At 45.6% G+C, this 22480-nt stretch overlaps 3 protein-coding genes across 3 annotated transcripts in view; 2 read left to right on the top strand and 1 right to left on the bottom strand.

Moving 5' to 3' along the window:
• Positions 1-538: 538 nt before the first annotated feature.
• Mocs3 (molybdenum cofactor synthesis 3) lies at positions 539-2969 on the bottom strand. Its single transcript, XM_032904745.1, has one exon. The coding sequence runs from the start codon at positions 2927-2929 to the stop codon at positions 1271-1273; it is 1659 nt and encodes a 552-aa protein (XP_032760636.1). The 5' UTR covers positions 2930-2969; the 3' UTR covers positions 539-1270.
• Dpm1 (dolichyl-phosphate mannosyltransferase subunit 1, catalytic) lies at positions 2914-20969 on the top strand. Its single transcript, XM_032904746.1, has 9 exons — positions 2914-3088; positions 5553-5652; positions 9675-9708; positions 12569-12645; positions 12822-12847; positions 14494-14589; positions 18274-18342; positions 19569-19683; positions 20603-20969. Exons 1-9 carry the CDS (start codon positions 2928-2930, stop codon positions 20705-20707), a joined length of 783 nt encoding a protein of 260 aa, XP_032760637.1. The 5' UTR covers positions 2914-2927; the 3' UTR covers positions 20708-20969.
• Positions 20702-22480, top strand: part of Adnp (activity dependent neuroprotector homeobox) — a 29780-nt gene continuing 28001 nt past the window's right edge. Inside the window, exon 1 of the mRNA XM_032904742.1 lies at positions 20702-20809. The gene's annotated coding sequence lies outside the window, so the exon portion shown is untranslated. The remainder of the gene's footprint in view (positions 20810-22480) is intronic.

The raw sequence follows: 22480 nt of genomic DNA on the forward strand, positions 1-22480 counted from the left end.
AGATGGCTTAGTACTAGCTGCTCTTTCAGCTTCAATTCCCAACACCTTTTTGGCAATTGCACACTTTGCTATCTACAGGAAGCAGGGTGGGTTGCCTACCTGTTCATCAAACTGTTTTCTGGTAATGGAGATGAAGCCCAAGTCCTTCTGCTGCTAGGCAACTGCTCTACCACCAACCTCCACTCCTAGCTCCCTTTTTACTTTAGATTTTAATACAAGTCTCCATTAAACTACTGTCACATATTATCAGCCAGAGTGTAGGCCAGTAATTCTCAACCTTCCTAAAGCTGCAACCCTTTAATCTAGTTCCTCACATTACAGTGACCCCCCCAACCATAAGTTATTTCATAGCTACTTCATAACTGTAATTTTTCTACTGTTATGAATCATAACTTAAACATCTATTTCTCAATTGTTTTAGGCAACCCTGTGACAGTGTCATTTGATCCCCAAGGGCTCTCAACCAAGAGGTTGAAAACCACTGGTATAGCCTAAGGGAGACACTGAAGCTTAAGTACAAGAAAAAAATGCTAGCAACTTCTGAGGGAAGCAGCTCCCTTTATTTTGCTACACTGTTAGGACTGCACTCTGAATTCACTATAGGTTCTACAATGATCAATTTCCAGATAATGAAAATGTTACATATTTTATGCATCTTAAGGGGGATAACCTATCATTTGAAATAGAATTAAGACTCAAATAATCTTTTTTAAAAACTTTTTTCCTTAGGTTTTAAACCTTTGTGTTTTGACTGCATATATATCTGTGCACCAAGACCCTGCCTGGAGCTGGAGGAGGCAGGGAGACAGCATATGATCTCGTGGAACTGGAGTTACAGGTAGTTCCAAACCAACACAAAGAGTCCTGGGAGTCAAACCAGGATCCCCCACGGGGGACAGCCAGTGTTAAGCCATCTCTGCAACCTCCCAAAGAACATCGTAATTTAAAAACGGGCTGAATGCAAGTGATTCGGTTAGACTAAGACGTAGTAAGAGCTGCATCTTAATTCCAAGTAGAAGATGGATGGCCCGGAGAGCATTTTGATCGGACCACATGGGAAACAAAAATCCCGTCATATTCCATGTCACATGTCGAAGGTACTACATGAGTGCCTAAAACAAGGCAGCTCTCAGAGACGACGCCATCTTGTTTTCTCGAAAGGCTCCTTGCAAAGAAAGAGTCCACTTATTCAGAGATTGTGAATCCAGGCTCTTCTGCATTATAGGAAAGGCTACCACAGCCATCATCTACTGGGATCACAGCTCTCCCCTCAGTACTGTGGAAAAGTCCCATCAATTTTGGCAGCCCAGGCCATGAGTCCCCCCACAATGTCCTGAACCTTTAAAGAGTCTAACTCTGGCACTGCTGTTAAGGACTGCAGGACCCTCACAGCTTTCTGTGAGTCATTCCCCAGTTTGCAAATCACATACACGGCAAGAGCAGCTCCTTCCTGTGAATTTCGCTTCTCCTCCTGGAGGGCAGCCCCTAAGAGTTTCAGGCTGTCTGCATCCCTGCGTTCCAACAGACTCAAAGGGATGTGGAGAGAGTGCTGCAGACGGCAAATGTCCACCTCTACTTGAGGCCGAACGTCCAGCAACACATGGGGCACCCCAGAATCCAGAAGCTGCTTGTAGTCAGTCACAGAAATCCGCTCCTCGGGGCTCAGGAGCTTCAAGGAGCGGCACTTGTCGGTGGCTGAGGAGCCGCAGAAGGTCTCATAGTTCTTCAGGCAGGTCACGGTGGGCTGCTGACCGCACACGACGCAGTCGGGCCGGCGGCGCCGCAGCCGGATCCTGCGGAAATGGCCCCCGAGGCCGTCGAAGAGTAGCATGCTACCGCTGTAGGTGGTCCCGAGGCCAGCAGCGATCTTGAGCACCTCGAGGGCTTGCACGCAGCCTAGTACACCGGGCACCACTCCGAGCACGCCGCCATCAGCGCAGTTAGTCACCGTCTCGGCCGGGGGCGGCCGAGGGAACACGCAGCGGTAGCAGGGCCCGTCATCGTAGTGATAGACGGTCATCTGACCCTCGAAGCGCAGCGCACTGGCAGACACTAGCGGCCGGCCGGCCAGCACGCACGCATCGTTCACCAGGTAGCGCGTGGGCACGTTGTCCGAGCAGTCGGCCACTACATCGTAGCCACGGACCAGGTCGAGCGCCCAAGCCTCGCTGAGCGCGCGCGCGTAGGGCACATACTCCACCGCCGAGTTGAGGCGGCGCAGCGCCGCGGCCGCCGACCAAGCCTTGGCATGCCCTGCCTGCGCCTCCCCGTGCAGCACCTGACGGGCTAGATTGCTCGTTTCCACCACGTCGTGGTCTACCAAACCCAAACGGCCCACGCCGGCCGCCGCCAGGTACTGAGCCAGCGGGCAGCCCAGCCCGCCGCAGCCCACCACCAGCACAGAAGCGGCTGCCAGGCGCAGCTGACCTCGCACGCCCAGCTCCGGCAGCAGCAGCTGGCGGCTATAGCGTAGGATCTCGTCCCGCGACAGCGCGGCCCTGGGCGGCAGCGGCATTACCGGGATCGGACGCTCGGGCTCCGACTCAACCGCTAGGGCTGCAGCCAGCCTCTGCTTTAGCGAAGCTAGCTCTTCCTCACGCCGGGCAATCTCATCTTGTAAGGCTGCTACGTCCTCCGGGGCAGCCATGACAGCGTCTTCCGGAAACATCTGAGGAGTGACTTCCGTTTCCGGCTTCCCATCGCTTAGAGACTCGAAGACTAAAACGCTCCCTAGGGCTTGAAAGTGAAACGAATTGGTGATAGCTTGGGAAGCCTTCACAATCGACCTGAAACAATCACAAAATCTGAGTATTCCCCGGAAAACACGTTGAGACGTAGAAAAGCCAAGTCTCCCTCGTGCTCCGGGATTTGGTACGATCCGCATCAGGTGACGTAAGTCCGCTTCCGGCGCCTCGCGCAGATCCGTCATGGCTTCCACGGGGGCGAGTCGCAGCCTTGCTGCGTCTCAGCGGCCGCCGCAGGGCCGCTCCTCACGGCAGGACAAGTATTCGGTGCTTTTGCCCACCTACAATGAACGGGAGAACCTGCCGCTCATCGTGTGGCTGCTGGTGAAGAGCTTCTCTGAGAGGTAGACGGAACTTCTCGCGCGGGTGCCGGGAGCCAGCCGCGGACTGCATGTCGGCGGTTGGCTCCGCGAGGAGACCCTCCGAGGCCTGGCCTCCTCTTCCTCCCGAGCCTGCTCCAGGCTTTTTTCCCGCTGGGGAAAACCGAGGCGCACAGCCCCGCGTCTGCATCCCAGGCTCTCATTCCTGCTCGGGTCCCTAGCGAGTCCTGTGTTTACCTAATGACAGATCACTCTGGTGTCAGTCCCCCGCCTTTCTCTTGAAAGGGCTAACTTCACTTTTACTTCGGGGCGAGACTCAAAGCCTGACCTCATCCCTCTTAAGGCGGTCAGGATCTGCCGCCAGAGCCCGGAGTCCCGAGCCAGCGTTCTTACCATCGCCTCGGGGCCCAGCGCTTACGTAAGCTTGTTGTTTGCGCTGTCAGAGAACTGCTGATGAGCTGGCAGGGAGAGAGCATCTTCGCCGAATTTGATTAGGAACCGGGTGTTGTTTGTTTTGAAAAAACCACGGGGCCTTTCGCATTGCTAGGCAGAGTCCCAGACCTTAGGAACAGGAATTTTGACAGTGGAAGTGTTACGCGTTTAAAAGGGGGGTGGGAGTGGGGAGGGTCTCCGAACTAAACAGTAAATAAAATGCCTCCTGATAGCAGTACGGAGTCGATGCTTTACAGCCAGATGAGTGTCGTCATGCTGTTATAATCTTGGGTGATCTTTTCCTGTCAACATAAAAAAACGTGATTTCGCTAGTTAGAGTAGGATGTCATAGCAGTGCGCTGTTTATTTAGACCAGTGTGTCAGAGAACACAAATTGTTTGCCGAGCTTTTTGTTTGTCCATTGGCTTTTGCTTTTCAAATGGCAGTGAGGATGCGCTGTGCCCTTATTTTCTAGCAGCAAGAAAAAGTACTTGATGCCAAGCTCTGAAGTGCAAGGGATGCATTTGCAGAGGAGTTGTACTAAGTTCGAAGCCAGCCAGGGCTCCATTAGCAGCCTCTGTCTCAGAAAAGCAGAACAAAATTCTTAGAACATAGTGTCTCTTTATAGAAAGCACAACCTCACCATGCTGATTGGTAAAAACCTTAGACTGCCTTGTTTGATTGGTTTAGACAAGGTCAAAACTAGCCCTGACTCTTGCCTCCCAAGTACTGAGATTAAATTCACCACCACCAACACCCAGTTTAGCATTGCTGTTTTGGTTGCATCTGAATAAAAATCAGTTTATATGGTGGCCCCATGATGTGTGGTGCATTTTTTTAAAAGGTTTTATTTTTTTAAAAAAAAAAAAGATTATTTATCTTATGTGAGTACACTGCAGTTCTCTTCAGACACACCAGAAGAGGGCATCAGATTCCATTACAGATGGTTGTGAGCCACCATGTGGTTGCTGGGAATTGAACTCAGGACCTCTGGAAGAGCGGTCAGTGCCCTAAACCCCTGAGCCATCTCTCCAGCCTCTGGACTATCTTTTTATTGAGTGATTTGGGTGCTGGAGGATGGAACTCTGCCAGTGAGCTGCATCCTGCAACGGATGTTCTCAAGTCAAAATGGAATTTGTGTTTGGCCGAATTAAATGCCTATCCCAGAGTTACAGGAACAGAGGAAGTTGGTCTCTGTACCTACTCTCTTGTGTATGTTACACAAGAGAGAACATGCAGGAACAGAGGCTGGTACATGCAGAAACAGAGGCTGGTTGAGAATGTCTGCTGCCTTCCCCGTTCATTCTTCTCTTTGAATTGTTTGAAGCAGGCTCTTTCAGCCAAAAGCTGCCCCTTAGGCTGGTGGATTCTTGAGCTTCTGTTATTTTAGGGGTTTCAAACCCACACCCCACACCCCACACCCCCAGTACTGGAATTTCAGGAATGCCTAGTCATACCTGCTCTTTTGGATCCTGAGGATCCAAATGCATTTCTTTGCATGCATATCAGGGGCTGTTACTACTATGCCAACTCCACAATTCCCCTTGTTCTTATTCTTGAACAGGCTGGGTTTTGTTAACTTCCTGCCAAGTTTGCTGGGGCTAACTTTTGCCACTTTCAGTAGTGTAACTTTTAATGCTGTTTCCTGGATAATTTCCTAGGGTCCACATTGAGGTCGAGAGGAAGGTGTTGCTTCCTTTTCCTTCCCCTTGATCCTTGTAATAAGGGGGTGGGGCATTATGACTATATGTGTACAGTTACGCTGAAGGGTTTTCAGAATAGAAACTATTGTGGGACTATAATGGGAAGCAATTTTAAGAGTGAAATTAAGTCAAATAAATTCCAGATCATTTGAGTTTGCTAGTGCCGTTTAAAGTATTCTTTTGCTTTGTTTATTTTGAAATAAGATCTCTGGTATGGAAGGCTGTCTGTGAAGTCACTACAGCCAGCTAAAGTAGCTTTGAACATCCTAACACTCCTGGCTTGCAACTTTTAAGTTCCTCTAAAATTTAGATACTGTCACCCAACATTAATATAAACTTAAATTTTATTTTAGTGCAATCAACTATGAAATTATAATCATAGATGATGGAAGCCCAGATGGGACAAGAGAAGTTGCTGAACAACTGGAAAAGATCTATGGGCCAGACAGAATTGTAAGTCACAGACCCTTTCCTCCTCTTTGAGGGAGGAAGTCAGTAAGGAGCCAAGTCTGGAAAGAGAAGAGGCAGCAGGCCCTCTTGAGGCTAACACATGTCTTTGCTCTGTGGCCAGTGGGCCCTCTTGAGGCTAACACATGTCTTTGCTCTGGGCCAGTGATAATTTCACAGCCGAGGAGTAGAGCTTTGGCCTCTGGCTTTGTGATGGATTCTGCAGATACATTTTCTTAAAATACCAAAATGTGACACTGTATTGGCCAGAGTATTGTAGAGCTAGTCAGAAGAGAGTTTTTGGGTTTCTGTCTTGCACACTCCCTTCTCTGGGCCCTCATGCACTTTGCACATACTGCTCCCTGCAGCTCAGAGCTTATAGGTAGGAAAGGTGGCTTCCTGAATCCCACACTTGACATTCTCCTGCCCCAGGAAACCTATTGTCCTATGAGAGTGACGTGGGCAGCTACAGAGGCTTCCTGAAAGTGGTGTTATCTTTGAGGCAGCGTTGGAGCTTCTTAGAGAGTATTCTCAGTGTAGATGTTAAGCATGAGGGTGGGAGAGAGGTATCTGGGCAGGAAAGAGTTCTTGATGCCCTGTAAAGGACCCAAGCCTAGATCGCCGTACCCACATAAGGCTACTGATGTGTGCCAGTAATCCCCAGCACACAAACACATGAACACATGAAGGAAAAGATGTTGCCAATAGCTGGCAGCCTCACTGGCAGTTGCTGTGAGTTGTAGTTTTTTATTACTGGTTTGAGTTTATAAATCTTTGAAAATATTTTGTGAATTCTGCTTGGGATAATTTTTAAGACCAAAAGCACACAGTTGGATCCAGATTTAACTAGAAAACACACTGGTGCTGGTCGTGCAGATATCATTTGTGTTTACAGCCTGTTGCAATTCGGGGTTTCTTGGTTGCACGCATTGCTGGACGATTGGCTACAGGAACCTGTCCTGTGCAGTGCAGATGCTTAAGCATCGCTGTTCTCTGTCCACAATATGCCGGTAGCAGCTTCCCTCCCTTGCTAACCTGGACGGTACCTGATAGGACTTCATGACCCCTTGGGGGAGATAACGTTGTCCCCTCTTGGGCAGAGGTAAAAAGCACTGCACATCCTTCCAGAGGTCCTGAGGTCAATTTCTAGCAACCACATGGTGGCTCACAACCATTGGGTGCCCTCTTTTGGGCTGCAGGCATACATGCAGGCAGAACACTGTATATTATAATAAATCAATCAATCTTAAACAAAAACCATTGTCCCTTCTCTAGCTAGAGAACCATTATCAGAGAAATAGAAGACTCTGGAGACTCTTTGGATAATTGCTTTTCAAAAAAAATGGTAATTCATTACCATAAGAAAACGGAATCTAGTATTCTTATGATCCCAATAGTGGGGACAGTTTCTTCCCTGTGGTAATGGGGAGTTGAATCAAGGACCGTGCACATGCTAGGCCGTGCTCCACCACTGAACTGCATCCCAAGCTCTGTTATTTGAGGCAGGGTCACCACTGTGCTGTCCAGGTGACCTTGATGTCCCTCTGTAGCCTAAGTAGGCCTAGACATTTCCATCTTCAACACTGTATGTGCTTCTGAGAAGCTGAGATTACAAACCTGCCCTGGACCAGGCTTAGGGCTGTTTTCATGGGTGGTATTTCTAAGAGTTTCAAGTAGCAGATACTGACAGATGGGGATGGTGTAGGGAAGTTACACCACTCATAAGCATGGCAGGGACACCGACACTCAGGATTCTGCCTGTCTCACAGCCGATCCCTGTCATATCTCACAACTTGGCATTTCAGCTCAAGACAGGTTCATAGCCTTGGCCTATAGTTTTTAAAGTTTTCTTAGAAGCCCCGGGTCAAGGCTACTGTTCATATTGGTTATCATCTTAGAGTTTTATTGCTCTGAAGAGACACCATGACCAAGGCAACTCTTATAAAGAACAACATTTAATTGGGGCTGGCTTACATTTTCAGAAAGTTAGTCCATTATCACCAAGGCAGGAAGCATGGCAGCATCCAGGCAGGCATGGTGCTGAAAGTTCTACATCTCGATCTGCAGGCAGCAAGAAGACTTCCCCATAGGGCAGAGCTTGAGCACTAGGAGTCCTCAAAGCCCACCTTCAGGGTAGCACACTTCCTCCAAGGCCACAGCTCCTAATAGTGCCACTTCCATGGGCCAGGCATTTAAACACATGAGTCTGTGGGGGCCAGACCTATTGAAACTACCACATTGCGCTCCCTGGCTCTCAAAGGCTTGCAGCCATAACATAAAAGTTCAACATCTCTTCTGAGATTTATGCCCTTACTTAACTATAACCCCTATATAAGCAAAATCAAGAAGCAGATTGCATACTTCCAACATATGGTATAAAATATACATTACAGGTCCAAAACATAGGGGAAAGAGCACAGTAAGGAGATACTGGACCAAAACAAGACCAAATACCAGCTGAGCAAACTCCCAACTCTGCATCTCCATGTCTGATGTCAAAGTGATCTTCAGATCCCCAACTCCTTTCATCGTTGTTGACTGCAACACAGTTCCTTCTCCTGAGCTGGTTCCACTCCCTCTTAGCAGCTTCCCTTGGCAGGGATCCCACGGCTCTGGCATTTCAAATATTTTAGGGTATCCAAGGCATTTTCAACCTCACAGCTTCTTGTTCCAATGTCTGGAATCCATATATCTTGTGGGCTTGTCGCTCTCCAGCTCTGCCCTCTGTAGCACTCAGGCTCTGGCTGACTCCACTTTATTGCCGCTGCTGCTGGTGGTGGCCATCCCATGGCACTGGCATCTCTTTCATTGCAGCTGAGCTGCACTTTTCCAATAGCGTCTCATAGCTTCTCTTCAAGGTCTCAACTTCAACTGTCCCTGAAGTGCACCTTCACCAGTGTCTTCCCTGGCATCTCACATGCCAAGCCTCAGTTGCTCTCCATGACCCTTTTTCTGAGTTGTGGAGAAAGCAGGAAAATCTGCCCTCGTGTGGCAGAGAGATGAGCAGACAACCTTTCTAAAAGGAAATGGAGTGTGTTATTGGAGCAGTGAAGAAAGGTCAGTCATCCCAGGCACGGTTAGGTTGAGCCGGCAAAGGAAAAGCACTGGCAACTGTGTGCAATGTGGGAAGATGAAGACCGATACCCAGTACTTTGAATCATAGAATTGTTGGTTAGAGGCTCTGTTTATCTAAGGAAACAACAAGCACTCTTTAAACGTGGAAGATGAGGCTGCGTGAGGTGGTGCACACTCTTAATCCCAGTGTTTATCGTAAGATTCAGGCCAACTGGGGATACACGGTGAGCTCCTGTGTCCAAAACAGCACACGCAACAAAAGTCTGGTAGATATGACAATACTGTTTTCATGTAAGAATGGACCCAGAAGGGGGAAATGCTTTGTTTTTATGTTACCTGTAGGATTAGGATTAAAGAAAATTGCTTTTCCTCTTTCAGAGACTCTGGGTTCAATTCCTAGCACCCACATGGTGGCTCACAACTCTCTCTCACTCATTCCAGGGGATACAATGTTTTCTGACCTCCATGAGCATCAGGCGTGCACGTGGTACACAGACACACATGCAGGAAAACACTCAGACACATAAAAATTTTAAATCTAAATACAAAAAAGGTTTTTGCCAAGTAGTGGTGGCATATTCCTTTAATCACAACACTTAGGAGTTCAAGGACAGCCTGGTCCACAGATGGAGTTCCAGGAAGTTTAGGATGGCTCAGACTAGATGAGCTTGAGGTCCTGACTCTTGGCCCTGTCTCCCAAATTCTGTTATTGCTGGCTTCGTGCCATAGTTTGTACAGTGCTGAGAGGGAGAACTGGGTGTCATGGATGCTAGGCTACATCTCCAGCCCCCAAACACTATTTTAGCTTTGGACAAAAATGTTGAACAAACTCTGCTTCAAGGTCTAATAAATTCAACTAATGTTTTAAAATAAGTATACACTTATAGGAGTAAAATAAAATTTAAAGTGTTTTTTTCTTTTTGTATTGACATATTAATTTGCTTTTCTTGAAGCTCCTAAGACCACGGGAGAAAAAGCTGGGCCTTGGTAAGTAACATCTCCTGTTACCTGCCCTAATCAGATTTGCCGCTCTGTTTTCCTACTTTGGAAAAATAGCCAAGGACAGTCAGCTGTGATGGCCTTTAACGGTCTTCATGACATCCTAATGGTTAACTCGGGCTGCCTGTGTCAGTCTGAACCCACTGGGCAAAACAGAAACTGCTGTGGTTCTGTCCAGTGGGGAATTTAATACAGGGATTCATTGACAGGGACATGAGTTGTTGAGAAAGGTGAGCTCCTAGGAGATGAGCAACTCCAGAGGAGCTGGAGTGGGGTCAGAGGACACCGCTGTGTTGAGGGAGCAGAGCGTTGGGGAGGACGGAAGGTGGGTAAAGGAGGTGCTGTGGAGCAACACAGTGTGTGCTGCTACACACCTTGCTGAGAAGGTTGCTTGGATGTTCTTGACTTCCCTTGGCATCGTCACTTGTGCCCCTAACAGCTGTCTGGACACTAGCGACAAAAGAGCCTGAGAAATGGTCTTCCTTATAGCGTAGCCTAAAGAAAGGGAGGTACAGAGAGGGAGTCTGGAGGAAGGCGGCTTGCAAATTCTTTAAATGCTGAGTCTAAAAGGTGATTGTTTCTAAGAATGAAAAACTTTCCACCTTACACAGAACATTCTAGAGCAGTGGTTTTCAACTTTTGCTAGTGCTGTGATCATTTAATACAATTCCTGGCATTGTGGTGACCACCAACTATAAAATTATTTTCGTTGCTACTTCATAACTGTAATTTTGCTACTGTTATGAATCATGCTGTAAATATCTAAAATGCAGGATATCTGGTAATATGACCACTGTGAAAGGGTCACTTGACTCCCAAAAGGATCAAGACTCACAAGTTGAGATCCAGAATATTTCGAATGAGTCCAGTGTGTATGAGATGAGACTTGAAATGCCTTCGGCTCATAATTCTTAACAGATGAAAGCTGCTATCCTGCGAGGAGAGATGGCTCAGCAGTTAAAGCACTTGCTCATGCACAAGGACCACTCATCAGATCTCCAAAACAGCCTCGTATGCCGTAGCTCACCTGAAATTCCAGACCCACAGGAAGAGGGAGGAGGCTCACCACGTGAGTGAGCTCTAAGCTTGGTTCAGAAACCCTGCCGATTGCGTGTGAGTTCTGGCATCAACTCTCCATGCTCACACCTCCATGCCTTATAACACACAGGGAAAATATGCATACACACATGCATGTGTACTTTGAACACACATGGAAAAAGGAAAGGTTGCTATACTTGATCCATAGTAAGTGGGCACACTGGTGGTGGCTCCTGTGTACAGTGCAAGGATCAAATCAGGAGACTTGGTCTTTCTGCCACCTCAAACACGTCACTTCTTAGTGGTGGGAACATTGAAGAGCTTCCTGTAGCCAAGTCTAAGAGTGAATGCCTTTAATCTTAGCACTCAGGAGGCAGAGTCAGGTGGATCTCTGTGTTTGAGGCCAGCCAGAGCTACATAGTGAGATCCTGTTTTTACAAAAGGCAAAAAGTCTCTTATTTTGAAATGTTCAGCTGGTGTCAGCCACTGCAGCCTGATTACTATAGACTGAGGTGGTGCTAGGGTTAGAAGAGCAGAGATTCTCCTGATTAGTCCTCCGGACAGGTGACTCATAATTAGCCCTGAGTGGAAGACGCGCACACAGACAGCAGAATACTTGGCTACATCATTCTACTAGGGCCCAGTGTACCAGGCACTTTGCAGTTGACCTTCAGACAGCCTCTGGGGACCTAACTGGAAGTCAAGGGAGAGCAGGAGAGAGAATGATTGAGAAATGGACCTGGGTCAGAAGGGAATGCCTGGGGCACCCTGAGGGTGGAGACAGTAGGGAGTTAAATTAAAAGATGGTTGGGATATCAATCTCGTATGCCTTGTGATCACAGTGGGGAGTTGCAGGCAGAGGCAAGAGCTCACAGCCATCCCTGGGCACGGGGACACAGTCAGACATGTGTTGACATTTCCTGAGTAGTAGCCTGTTAGAGAGCCAGGAATTAGGGGAGTTGGGGGGTGAATTTGAGATTTCTGAACTAGGTGAGTGAGGATGGCAATGGCTGGAAGCTCATGTGTGAAGGGAGGAGCCGGCCTCCTCTGTCTCAGGAAGACACTGGCAAGGTTTACTGTTTTTTGTTGGGGGACCAAGGAGCGGAAGCATATAGTGATTTTTATATAATCTATACTTTGGAAGCTTGACTCGATGGCCCTTAGCAGCTGGAGGCTGAGGCAGAAGGATCTTCATGGGTTTGAGGTCAGCCTGGAAACCTTGTCTTAACCCCCACTTCTCCCCAAAAAAGAAAAAGACAGAGACTTTAGTATTAGACATCTCTTTGGTAATTTTGAATATACGGGTGGGTTTTTGTTTTGTTTTGTTTTTGTTTGGGTTTTTATTGTTTTTTGTTTTGGGGGGTTGCTTTTTTAAATTAAATTGGCATCAAAATGGGAGATGGCTGGCCAGCTAGCTCCCTCCGGACTGTGTTTGTAATGCACGTGAACTGTGCTACTGAACTGTGGACAGATAACCAGTTGGCAGGGTCGCTCTTGAGCACAAATGTTTGCTTTTAGGATGCTAAGTGGCCTCTTTTCCCACTTAAATGCATACCTAAGTATTGGGTGGGCTTTTGTTGTTTGTGTTTTTCAAACTTTATACTTTTGAGTGTTTTGCGTGTCTGTGTAATTTGTATGTGAAGTGCCTGCAGACCGGGCAGCTGGAGTCCCCGTGGTTGTGAACTGCTACCTCAGTGCTGCAAATAGAACTTGGGTCTCTGGAAGAACAGCCAGTGCTCTTAAATGCTGAGCCATCTCTCCAGCTCCTTCTGGTAATCTTTATTAATGAGTCTAAATACCTGATTTTCAGGAACTGCCTATATTCACGGAATAAAACATGCCACAGGAAACTATGTCATCATTATGGACGCAGACCTCTCGCACCATGTAAGTAACCTTCCCTGTCCTGTCGTGTGGTGAGGTGGTTTTACTGTGCCATCCAGCCTTTGAATGTGAAGACTAATCAATATGCTCACCTAGCACGCACACCCTGTTAGTTATTAGGTGTTACGATAAACTTGTCATGTGCTCCTGACTCACTGTTTATTCTTTCCAAATTTCAGCCCAAATTTATTCCTGAATTTATCAGGTAGGTACAGTTTATAGTATTTCTAATATTAGAGATTTTAAATTCAGATAATTAATTTAAAATATGCATGCTACTTTATTTTTTCTATGGAAATTTAACTAATGTAGAGACTTGAGACTTATAAATACAGGTCTTTGACTAAATGACTTATTTTAGGAACCGGCAATAGATGGTTCTATTCTCTTTTCTTTCAGAACACGAAAAAAAATGAAGCCATTGTTGTCAGAATTGTGCTTGACTTGTTAGAGTCAAGGACCATAGACACAGGGTTTGGTGCAGGGGTGCCAGGACTCTAGGCCTTGTAAAGCTCCACAGAGTGATTCTTCACTGCCTTCTTTCTCAGGCAGCAGCGCTGTTTAAAGAAGGAAATGAGCCAGGTGGTGGTGGTGCAGACTGCCCATCCCAACACTCGGGAGGCAGAGGCAGACAGATCTCTGAGTTTGAGGCCAGCCTGGTCTACAAAGACAGTTCCAGGACAGCCAGGGCTACAGAGAGAAGCCCTGTCTCGAAAATAAACAATAACAGAAAATGGACTTTGTGGGCTGGAGAGACGGCTCAGTGGTTAAGAGCACTGGCTGCTCTTCCAGAGGTCCTGAGTTCAAATCCCAGCAACCACATGGTGGCTCACGACCATCTGTAATGGGATCCGATGCCCTCTTCAGGTGTGTTTGAAGACAGCTACAGTGTACTTACATATAACAAATAAGTCTTTTTTAAAAATTTTTTTTTTTTAAGTGTAGTGGCACCCTTCTTTAAATCCCAGCACTAAGGAGGCAGAGGCAAACTGATCTCAAGTCCAGCCTAAACTATGTAGAATGTTCCAGGACACTGGGACTACCTAGACCCTATCTCAAAAAAGGGAGGGGAACTGGGCACAGGCAACATGTGTCATTTCAACATTGCTAACGCAGAGGTAGGAAGAGCCTTGTAAATGCAAGGCCAGCCTGGAGCACTTAGTGAAACCATGCTTTTTGTTATTGTTGGTGTTGGTGATCTTTGCCCCAGTTTAAGAATGGATGGAGATGGTTTCTATTGACTTACAGGGATTCTAAGTTTATAAGCACAACAAAACTCTTAGGAGGAAGATACCGTGTTCTCTGTAAGAAACAGCAGTCTGGAGGCGCCTAGCCTTTTCTACAGAAGGGGCCTGGACAGTAGAGGGGGCTTTGGGGTTAGCATGTAGTAAAGTCAGCAGACAGAGTCCCTGGGTTCCTACTTCAGTATAAGAAAAGTAAATAAAGGGGCTGGAGAGATGGCTCAGTGGTTAAGAGCACTGACTGATCTTCCTGAAGACCCGTGTTCAATTCCTAGCACCCATGTGGAGTCTCACTACAGTTGGTAACTCAAGTTCCAGCAGATCCAGCACCTTCTTGCTTTTGAGGCTACTGCCTACACATAGTGTGCTGACATACATGTAAGCAGAACACATGCACATCAGATTTTAATTAAAGCACAGGATCCATGTTGTCAGGTCTGAGACTCATGTGGGCAGTCAGGCCATCTGGCTTCATGCTTTAACTCTGCCTCTCCTAACACCCAAGAGCGTGGCTTATGAAGTTGCTTGTGTAAAGTCCACAAGCTTTGTCTAACTAAGCTTGTTTGGGTTTTCTTCTTTTTTTCTTTTTCTTTTTTTTCTTTCTTTACAGGAAACAAAAGGAGGGTAATTTTGATATTGTCTCTGGAACTCGCTACAAGGGGAATGGGGGTGTTTATGGATGGGATTTGAAAAGAAAGATAATCAGGTATGTGCGCATTTTTATGCAACTCAATTTGTATATAATCATCTGAAGTGGACAGAACTTGGTTAGAATTAAGCTTCTTGTTATTGTGTTACCTTCTGTCTTCACCTATTCAGAGCTTTACTCTGCTCATCTGAAAGCCGAGTTGCTGATACTGTCTGGCAAGTTGGATAGGGTTCCATGAACTGACTGGTAGCTGCTGTCTGCCCTCACACGGAGCTAGCCTTGCTTCTCTCAGCACAGGTTGGCGATGCTAGCAGCTCACACACCAGGCGCTTACAATTATTGCTAGTAGTTATCTGGCCATCTCAGTTCTGATGGCTTCTCACACAAGCAGAGTAGTGTGTGTGTATGTGTCTGTATGTGTGTTAGACAGAGGGAGCGAGAATGCATGAGTGTGCACCTCAGTGTTGTTTAGGTGCTATTCCTTAGGCACTGTCCACTTATATCTTAGATAGGGTTTCTCCTTGGTTGGATGTTGCTGGTTAGACTAGTCTGGCTGAGCACCCTGGCATGCTTCCAGTGCCTGGCTTTTCAGTGAGGATTCTGAGGATCCCTCTCTTGTCTTCATGCATTCAAAGTAAGCACTTTACTGTCTGAGCTATTTCCCCAAACTCTTCACCACCGTCCATCATATGTGGACCACTAGGGCTTCCACAAAATCAGGGTTTCCCATGAACACATAGTGAGGGAATAGTCTGGCACTTGGTGTAAAGACCCATAAGGAACTGCTGGGGCCCAATCTACCCCATGCAGGATCACAGAGATGGGAAGGAGGAATCAGCACCTACCAGGGATGTCTCTGTGCTCGCCTCATCCATCACAGATTAAGTTCATTGTGGAATCATGGGATAGCCATTTAAAACATTTAATTTTCTGTGAAACATTTCAGTTTCTCCTAAGGAGAGCACACAGCAACTCCTGCCCTTCTCATTCCTGTTGCTGACCATGTGATTGAGATTCTCTGGAGGTTGGAGGCAGACTCAGCTGGGGCTGAAAACAAATTATTAACCTCCAAAGACATTTTGAACTTGGTCACTCATTTACCTGTGAATTAAAACTAGGAAGTCCAAATCATGGGCAAATTCTACCTTTTAGTTGGGGCATTTAGTTGTATTTAGTTTTGTCTGGTGAGAATAGTTACTGTCTACATTTTGTAGGCTTCAGGTCTCATTAGTGTAGCCCACAACTAGAATTCAAACCCACAGCTGGTGGTTCTTAACACATTTTAATCAAGATACTCTAATTGAAGGTTGGATTGAACCACTTAAGGCATCCGCACCATCCACCCAGTTAACAGCCGTCATCACCAGGCAGCAGGCTAGCGCAGGCCTATTGGCCCCCCTGTTCAAGAGGCTAAAGCAGGAGAATGATTTAAATAGAGGCTTTGGGACCAACTTGGGCAGCATAACAAGATTCCATCTTAAATGAAATATGAAACAAAATGTAATAGTAATTTGTGGAGGGGTCTGGGGGGGGGTTAAAGGCGCCATGAGCACCAGACCTGCTTGAGAAACTTGCTGTTAAGTGAACATTTCTCCCACCTTCCCGGATGCAGCTCCTGTGCCCAGCTGTCTGGTCTGCCTCCTGTGTCCAAAGCTTTTCTCAGGCTCTGTGCTTGAATTTCTGCCTAGCACATTGGACACCAAATGTACTGGGGGGTCACCTACTGTGCCCCCTTTACTCCCACATAATTGCAGGGTGCTGCTATACTCACTACAAACTGTTTTAGCTCCTGAATGAACGACACAGAGACCCGGTATTTCGAACAAGCGCTATGCTGGGCAGGTTCTAGCTATTCTAACCCCTAAGGCCGTCTACTTCCCAATCACGCAGTCCTTTACCTTCAGTCTGAGTCTTGCTCTGGCTCCTCTGCTCCGTGTGTGTTCTCATGGCTACTCTTTCACTGAGACCTCATGGTCTCTCCATGCCTTCTCTTCCTCTCCTCTTCTCACCCTCTCTGATTTTTTTGATATTCCCTCACTGGGCTTGGATGTCCCGCCTTTTCTGTCATCTCCTGCCCAGCCATAGGCTGATCAGAGATGATGGAAAACAAGTACATAATGTTGTAGACCAGAGATGCTTGACCTTGCCAAGGTCTGGACTGCAAACAGATGCCTGGGCATAGAAATCAGCATCTGAATACATGGTGCTCAAGACTGTCCTCCAACAACACAATAAAACATTGTTTTGGGGCTGGGGATGATTGCCTAATACGTAGGAAGCCCTGGGTCCTGTTCTTAGCTCTTCTGCACCAACTAGATGTAGTAACCCACTACTCTAACCCAGCACTGTGGGTGTAGGGTCAGGGCTAGCCAGGGAGGATTAAGACCTTGCCTCAAACAAGAAAAAAAACCTCAAGCTAAAAATGATCTTAAGCATTTCTTACGCACTTCTGTCTTTGTTACTATCCTATTATTCTGAAGACACACCATGACCACAGCAAATTATAAAAAGCATTTAACTGAGGGCCATTTAACTGACCTCTTCAAAGGGTTAGTCCATGGCAGGAAGCATAGGACCAGGAACACAGATAAGCACAGTGCTGGGACACTAGCTACAAGCTTCCATCTTGATCAATTGGAGGCAGAAAGAACAAGACTGGGCCTGGCCTGAGCAAATGGTCTTCATTAAGGACGTCTTAGTTTTTGATTCTGGAGAGTGACTCTCCACCTTAAAACCTTTCTGTACCTGTCTCGCAAAAAATGGCTGCCATGCAAAAGTCATTTTTCTTCCTGTTCTTGACACCCTTTGAAATGTTAATACAGCAAGATAATTGGGTTGGGTTCTGTTAATCTAGAGCCATTGTTATGGTCTGAATGTTTTCGTTCACAAATGCCTATGTTAAATGAGAACCTCTAGGGTTGTAGAGTCTTCTTTCTTGGGGAGGTGGGTAGTTTGGGGGGTAAGGGATAAGCCCTTTGATGGGATTAGCATTCTTTTAAGAGATTAGAGAGTCCCCACCCTGCCCCCATTCTCTGTTGTCCTGCACCTTCATTGGAACTTCCGTTTCTCTAAGACAAGGACACGCCTCCCTAGTTTAAACCAGTGCACTGGTATTTTGTTACAGTAGCGGAGCGACAGTCTCCAACCACCACCTGAGGCGCTCCTCTGCTTTCTTCTTGTTCTTCACACCTCTGCTTCCCAGGCTGGCCCAGTGTTTGTGATCCTCCTGCTTCAGCTTTCTGAGTGCTGCCTACCACAGTAGACTTTAGCAGCATGCTAGTGTGAAGTCCATCTCTGCTGGAATCCGAAAAAGATTCCTGTTCTTTCTACCCAAAGCACTTATAAGTTTAAGAGACTGTTTTTCTTCTTAGCAAAAGTTGAGTTTGAGTGTGGGAGCGTGTGACTGTCTCTAGTAGCCCAGGCATCACAGTCATAGCCCAGACCACACAGTGATGGGAATGGAGCCCAGGCCTTTACATGCTGGGTGAACACTCGACTACCTGCCCCTCTCTCTTCCATAGGAGGGTTACTTTCAGGTCTTTTCTCTATTTCACTTGCAAAGGGTAAAAAAAAAAAAAATGCCTATTTTCTAAAAAGCATCAGATCTCATTTCACAGTCTCTCTGTTCTTAGAAAAGTAACATTTTATTAATGACTAATATTTTTAACATTCTGCTCTTGGGTATGTTTCTCTTGTTTTTGAAATATATATTTAATATGGAAAATATGATTAATTTGGCAGCCGTGGGGCCAATTTTATAACTCAGATTTTGCTGAGACCAGGAGCGTCAGATTTAACCGGAAGCTTCAGGTATGTTGTTTCTTCCTCTGTGACTTTCCCTAGATGCTTCGCATTAAGAGGTTGTTGAGAGCTGCTTTCTCAGCAGGGCATGTAATGCCAGCATGCAGGGGGCTGAAACAAGAGGATCTTGTTCACCTCAGTGTTGGGCTTTGCTGCCCATTAGGAACATGGCTGCTACTGCTGTACTTTGAAGAAAAGTACCTGCATATCCCAGCCACAGCACTGCAGCAGAAAAGTCCTAGAGTCTTACTATTTTGGCTTTTCAGTTAACTTGTTCTCTCTATAGATGAATTTGCGCTGTCAGTGTTACCCACACATAAAAGCTAAACATAGGCGCCACAGGAAGACTGGAGGAAGAGTCGGATTTCAGTTAACTCTTTTGGTATAATAGGTCCATCCACTGGTCTTAAGAATGTAGCTATGCCAGATTCCCATTTCTAGCATGTAAATGTACATATATGTGAAGAAGGCAGTACAGTAGGTAAAAATTCGTGTTACAAAAGCCTGAGACAGACACAGACCAATAAGCTTTAAATTTAAAAAGAAATTGTAACCTCCCTGCCTACTGCTTTAAATAAATAAAAACCCCTTCTAATGATACTTCCTGCTGTTGGGATTTTCTGAACAAAAGGATTGGATTCCCCACAAGCCTGCACTATCTTACTTTATAGACTGAATGAGAACTTGATAAGGTAGACTTGCCTACCACAAGTGCCGGTGACCTCCATTGTCCAGAGCAGGCTGAAGGATTGCCTACTTCCTGTGGTGCCTAATCCTGATCTGACTCAGCTCATCTGTAGTCCCGACAGTTATTCCTGAAATGACCTGACTGTCCTCAGGACCTTAGCCCATGTTAGCGAGCAGACACCGGTCAATGCTGGATGGACTGCTCGTTACCATGGCACGTGTCATCACTCATCGGCCATCGGCCATTCCAGCATGTCCCATTCAAAGGCTGATCCAAAGTGCTTGTGTATTGGGGTCTAGGTGACCAGATTTTCATAACTTTTGATAAGATAGATCTCAAGAAGATACTAAGAACCATTTTCAAAACTATTCCAAGCTCCTACCATATACTTCATGCCCAAGAGAGGTGATCACAAGCTCTGAGAAATTGTCTGTAACAGTGACTACTGAGAGCTTTAGATTACAGACACCAGTGAGTTCTGAAGGGTCAGGATACGTGCAGATAGGCGTGTGTCCAGATGTTCACAGATGCCCTGAATTTCTTACAGATTATACCGAAAAGAAGTTCTACAGAAATTAATAGAAAAATGTGTCTCCAAAGGCTACGTCTTTCAGATGGAAATGATTGTTCGAGCAAGACAGATGAATTACACCGTTGGTGAGGTGAGCAATTGCTGTTCCCCACAAAGGGAAAAGGTTTACAGAGCACGCATTCCTGACTGCTGCTTCAGCAATGTCTTAGACTTGCAGTGACTCGGTAATCCCCACACTAAAAGGTGAACATTCAGATCAGTGGATTTGACCTGCTATGATTACACTGACATGTGTTTCCTTCTAAATAATGGCCTTTCTGCACATTAGACTTCTTTGTTCTTTTTTTTTTTTTTTTTTTTCTTTTCTTTTCTTTTTTTTTTTTTGGAGCTGGGGACCCGAACTAACCCAGGGCCTTATGCTTTGCTAGGCAAGCGCCTACCACTGAGCTAAATCCCCAACCCCTAGACTTCTTTGTTCTGACTAGTACTTGTCTGCTTTTCTTCTTAGGAAATGTTCAGGGGTTACAGAACACAGGCTGGAGGCAGGGTTTGTCTCTCAGGCCAGGTGGTGAGTTATTAGAGATGGCCCCACATCTAATACTAAATGCTTACTCAAAGGAAGAAAATACTACCCTCCCAGAATGCCTCTTGTCTTGTGAACATTAGAAGGGTTGTAGTTTAACTCCCCCGTGACATTAAATTTAACAATCTAAAGGGAGAAAAGAAACTGAAAATCCATCTTCCTGGAAATACACCCTGAAATTGAGTGCACTAACATGGTGCTCAGGCCGGTGCTTTTCAGAAAGCCATAGATTTGGTCTAGACTCAGGCCGGTGCTTTTCAGAAAGCCGTAGATTTGGTCCAGATGACTGACTTTAGATAATAAGTGTGTCAAGGACAGTTACCTTAAGAACCATGATTGACAGTGTGCATATAGGCCTGTGCTGCGGGTTGAGGCTTTGCTCGTGTGTTGAGACTGTCATAGTCTGAGCTCACAACCATTGTTGGCTGAAGACTGACTTTAATGTATTATGTGTCTTTTAAACCAGGTTCCGATTTCATTTGTGGATCGAGTGTATGGTGAATCCAAGTTGGGAGGAAATGAAATAGTCTCATTCCTGAAAGGGTTACTGACTCTCTTTGCTACTACATAAAAGAACTTACTCATTTATGCTTCCCGTGTTCATTTCAATTAAAAGTAAGAGAAGCCCGGGTCACTGATTTTTATCAATGTTCTCTTAGCACATGAACCAAAGGTAAGATACATTTAATATGGATCTTTTTTCTGGAGAAACTCCATTCTATATTTCAAATTAAAATGTAAAGTTCTTGGTTTAGTGAGCAATGTCCTCAATTTTCATGTACATTATACTGTATTAATACCTATAAATAAATGTATATAGGTTTTGCATAAAATGTTGCTGCTTTCATTTAGATCATGTGAGGGCAGTTTCTTATGAGAAAGAATATGGGATACTTCATAAAACTAGATTGTTATTTCTTTATACCTAGATGTTAGCAAGGAAGCTTAATTATATTTATGAAATATAGTTAATATATGAACTAGAAGAGAAAATCTCTGATCGTAAAGTCCATCTCAGCTTTCTGACCCTCGATGAAGTGACACTGCCTCGCTACATGCAGACTTGGCATTATCCTGGGGAGGTGCTTGTTCTATTAAAGTGGACTTGTGCAGCAGAGTGTGCGGTGGGTTGGGGACAGCTCGGCAGCAGGACACAAAGCTGTGCTCTTGGTTTCCTTTTTGAGCAACAACTTCTATTCGGAAGAAAAGTTTTATCTCAAAATATTTATTTCTAAATTATTTCAATACCTCAACAAAACTTGTCTCCATGACAGAAAAATATCGATACTATTTTTCTTCATCCAGAAAAATAATCTACTTGTTAGAATGAAGGCTCAATTACTCCCTGCAGCCAGAACAGATACTTCATTTATCAAGGCAGTGAGTTTCTATCTGTAACATAGCTTTCAGATCATGTAGTATGTTTCAGGGTCTCTGTGTAGCCCTGGCTGTCTTGGAACTGACTTTGTAGACCAAACTTGCCTCAAATTCAGAGATCCATCTGCCTCTGTCTCCCAAGTCATGTTTAGGTTTTTTTTTTTTCTCTTTTTTTTTTTTTTTTTTTTTTTTTTTTTTTTTTTTTTTTTTCCGGAGCTGGGGACCGAACCCAGGGCCTTGCAGTTGCTAGGCAAGCGCTCTACCACTTCATGTTTAGGTTTTTAGTGAATACATGAGATCTGGTTGCCTGTCCTTTGCAAGAAAAAAGAAGAGACATCTGTCTCTAAGTTACTGCATAATCACATTTAGTGAACAGAGTCTGGGTGTCATATGGCCCAAGCTGACTTCCAACTTACTCTGTAGTCAAAGCTAGTCTTGAATTACTGGTCCTGTTTCGTTCACCTCTCAAGTTCTAGGACTGTGGTGTGCACAGTCACACACCCAATCTGTGTACTTGTTTTCCACCTTACTTGAGCTGCTAAAGAAACTCAAAGTCTTAAGTGTTGCTTCCATCCTTCTGGCTGATTGTAACAAGGGTGGACATTTGATAAGTAAAGCCTTCCCTTATTTTTGAGCAAGAAAGCCTTGCCAGGTAGTTCCATAGCTGGGCCCACAGTGCATGTTCCAAGCAGGGCCACTGTTCTTGTGTTCCCCTTGGCCAAAATTTGTTGAGCATTCATGGGGAAGTGACTTCTTCATCCTTAGTAACTAGAATATTTATTAGTGTTCAATTAAATTTTGTTTTAAGCCAAAGTCATAGGATATATTTTCAAGTTTCAAGTTTGTTTGAGTGCTGAGAAATCTATCTTGAAACAAGGCATTGGGTTTTCAGTGTCAAGTCCATGGAACAGAAGTTAAGCAGTCACCTCAGCAGAAGTCACTGTAGATACAGCATTGCTGCCTCACA

Source organism: Rattus rattus, chromosome 5, assembly GCF_011064425.1.
Source record: "Rattus rattus isolate New Zealand chromosome 5, Rrattus_CSIRO_v1, whole genome shotgun sequence".
Classification (NCBI taxonomy): Eukaryota; Metazoa; Chordata; class Mammalia; order Rodentia; family Muridae; genus Rattus; species Rattus rattus.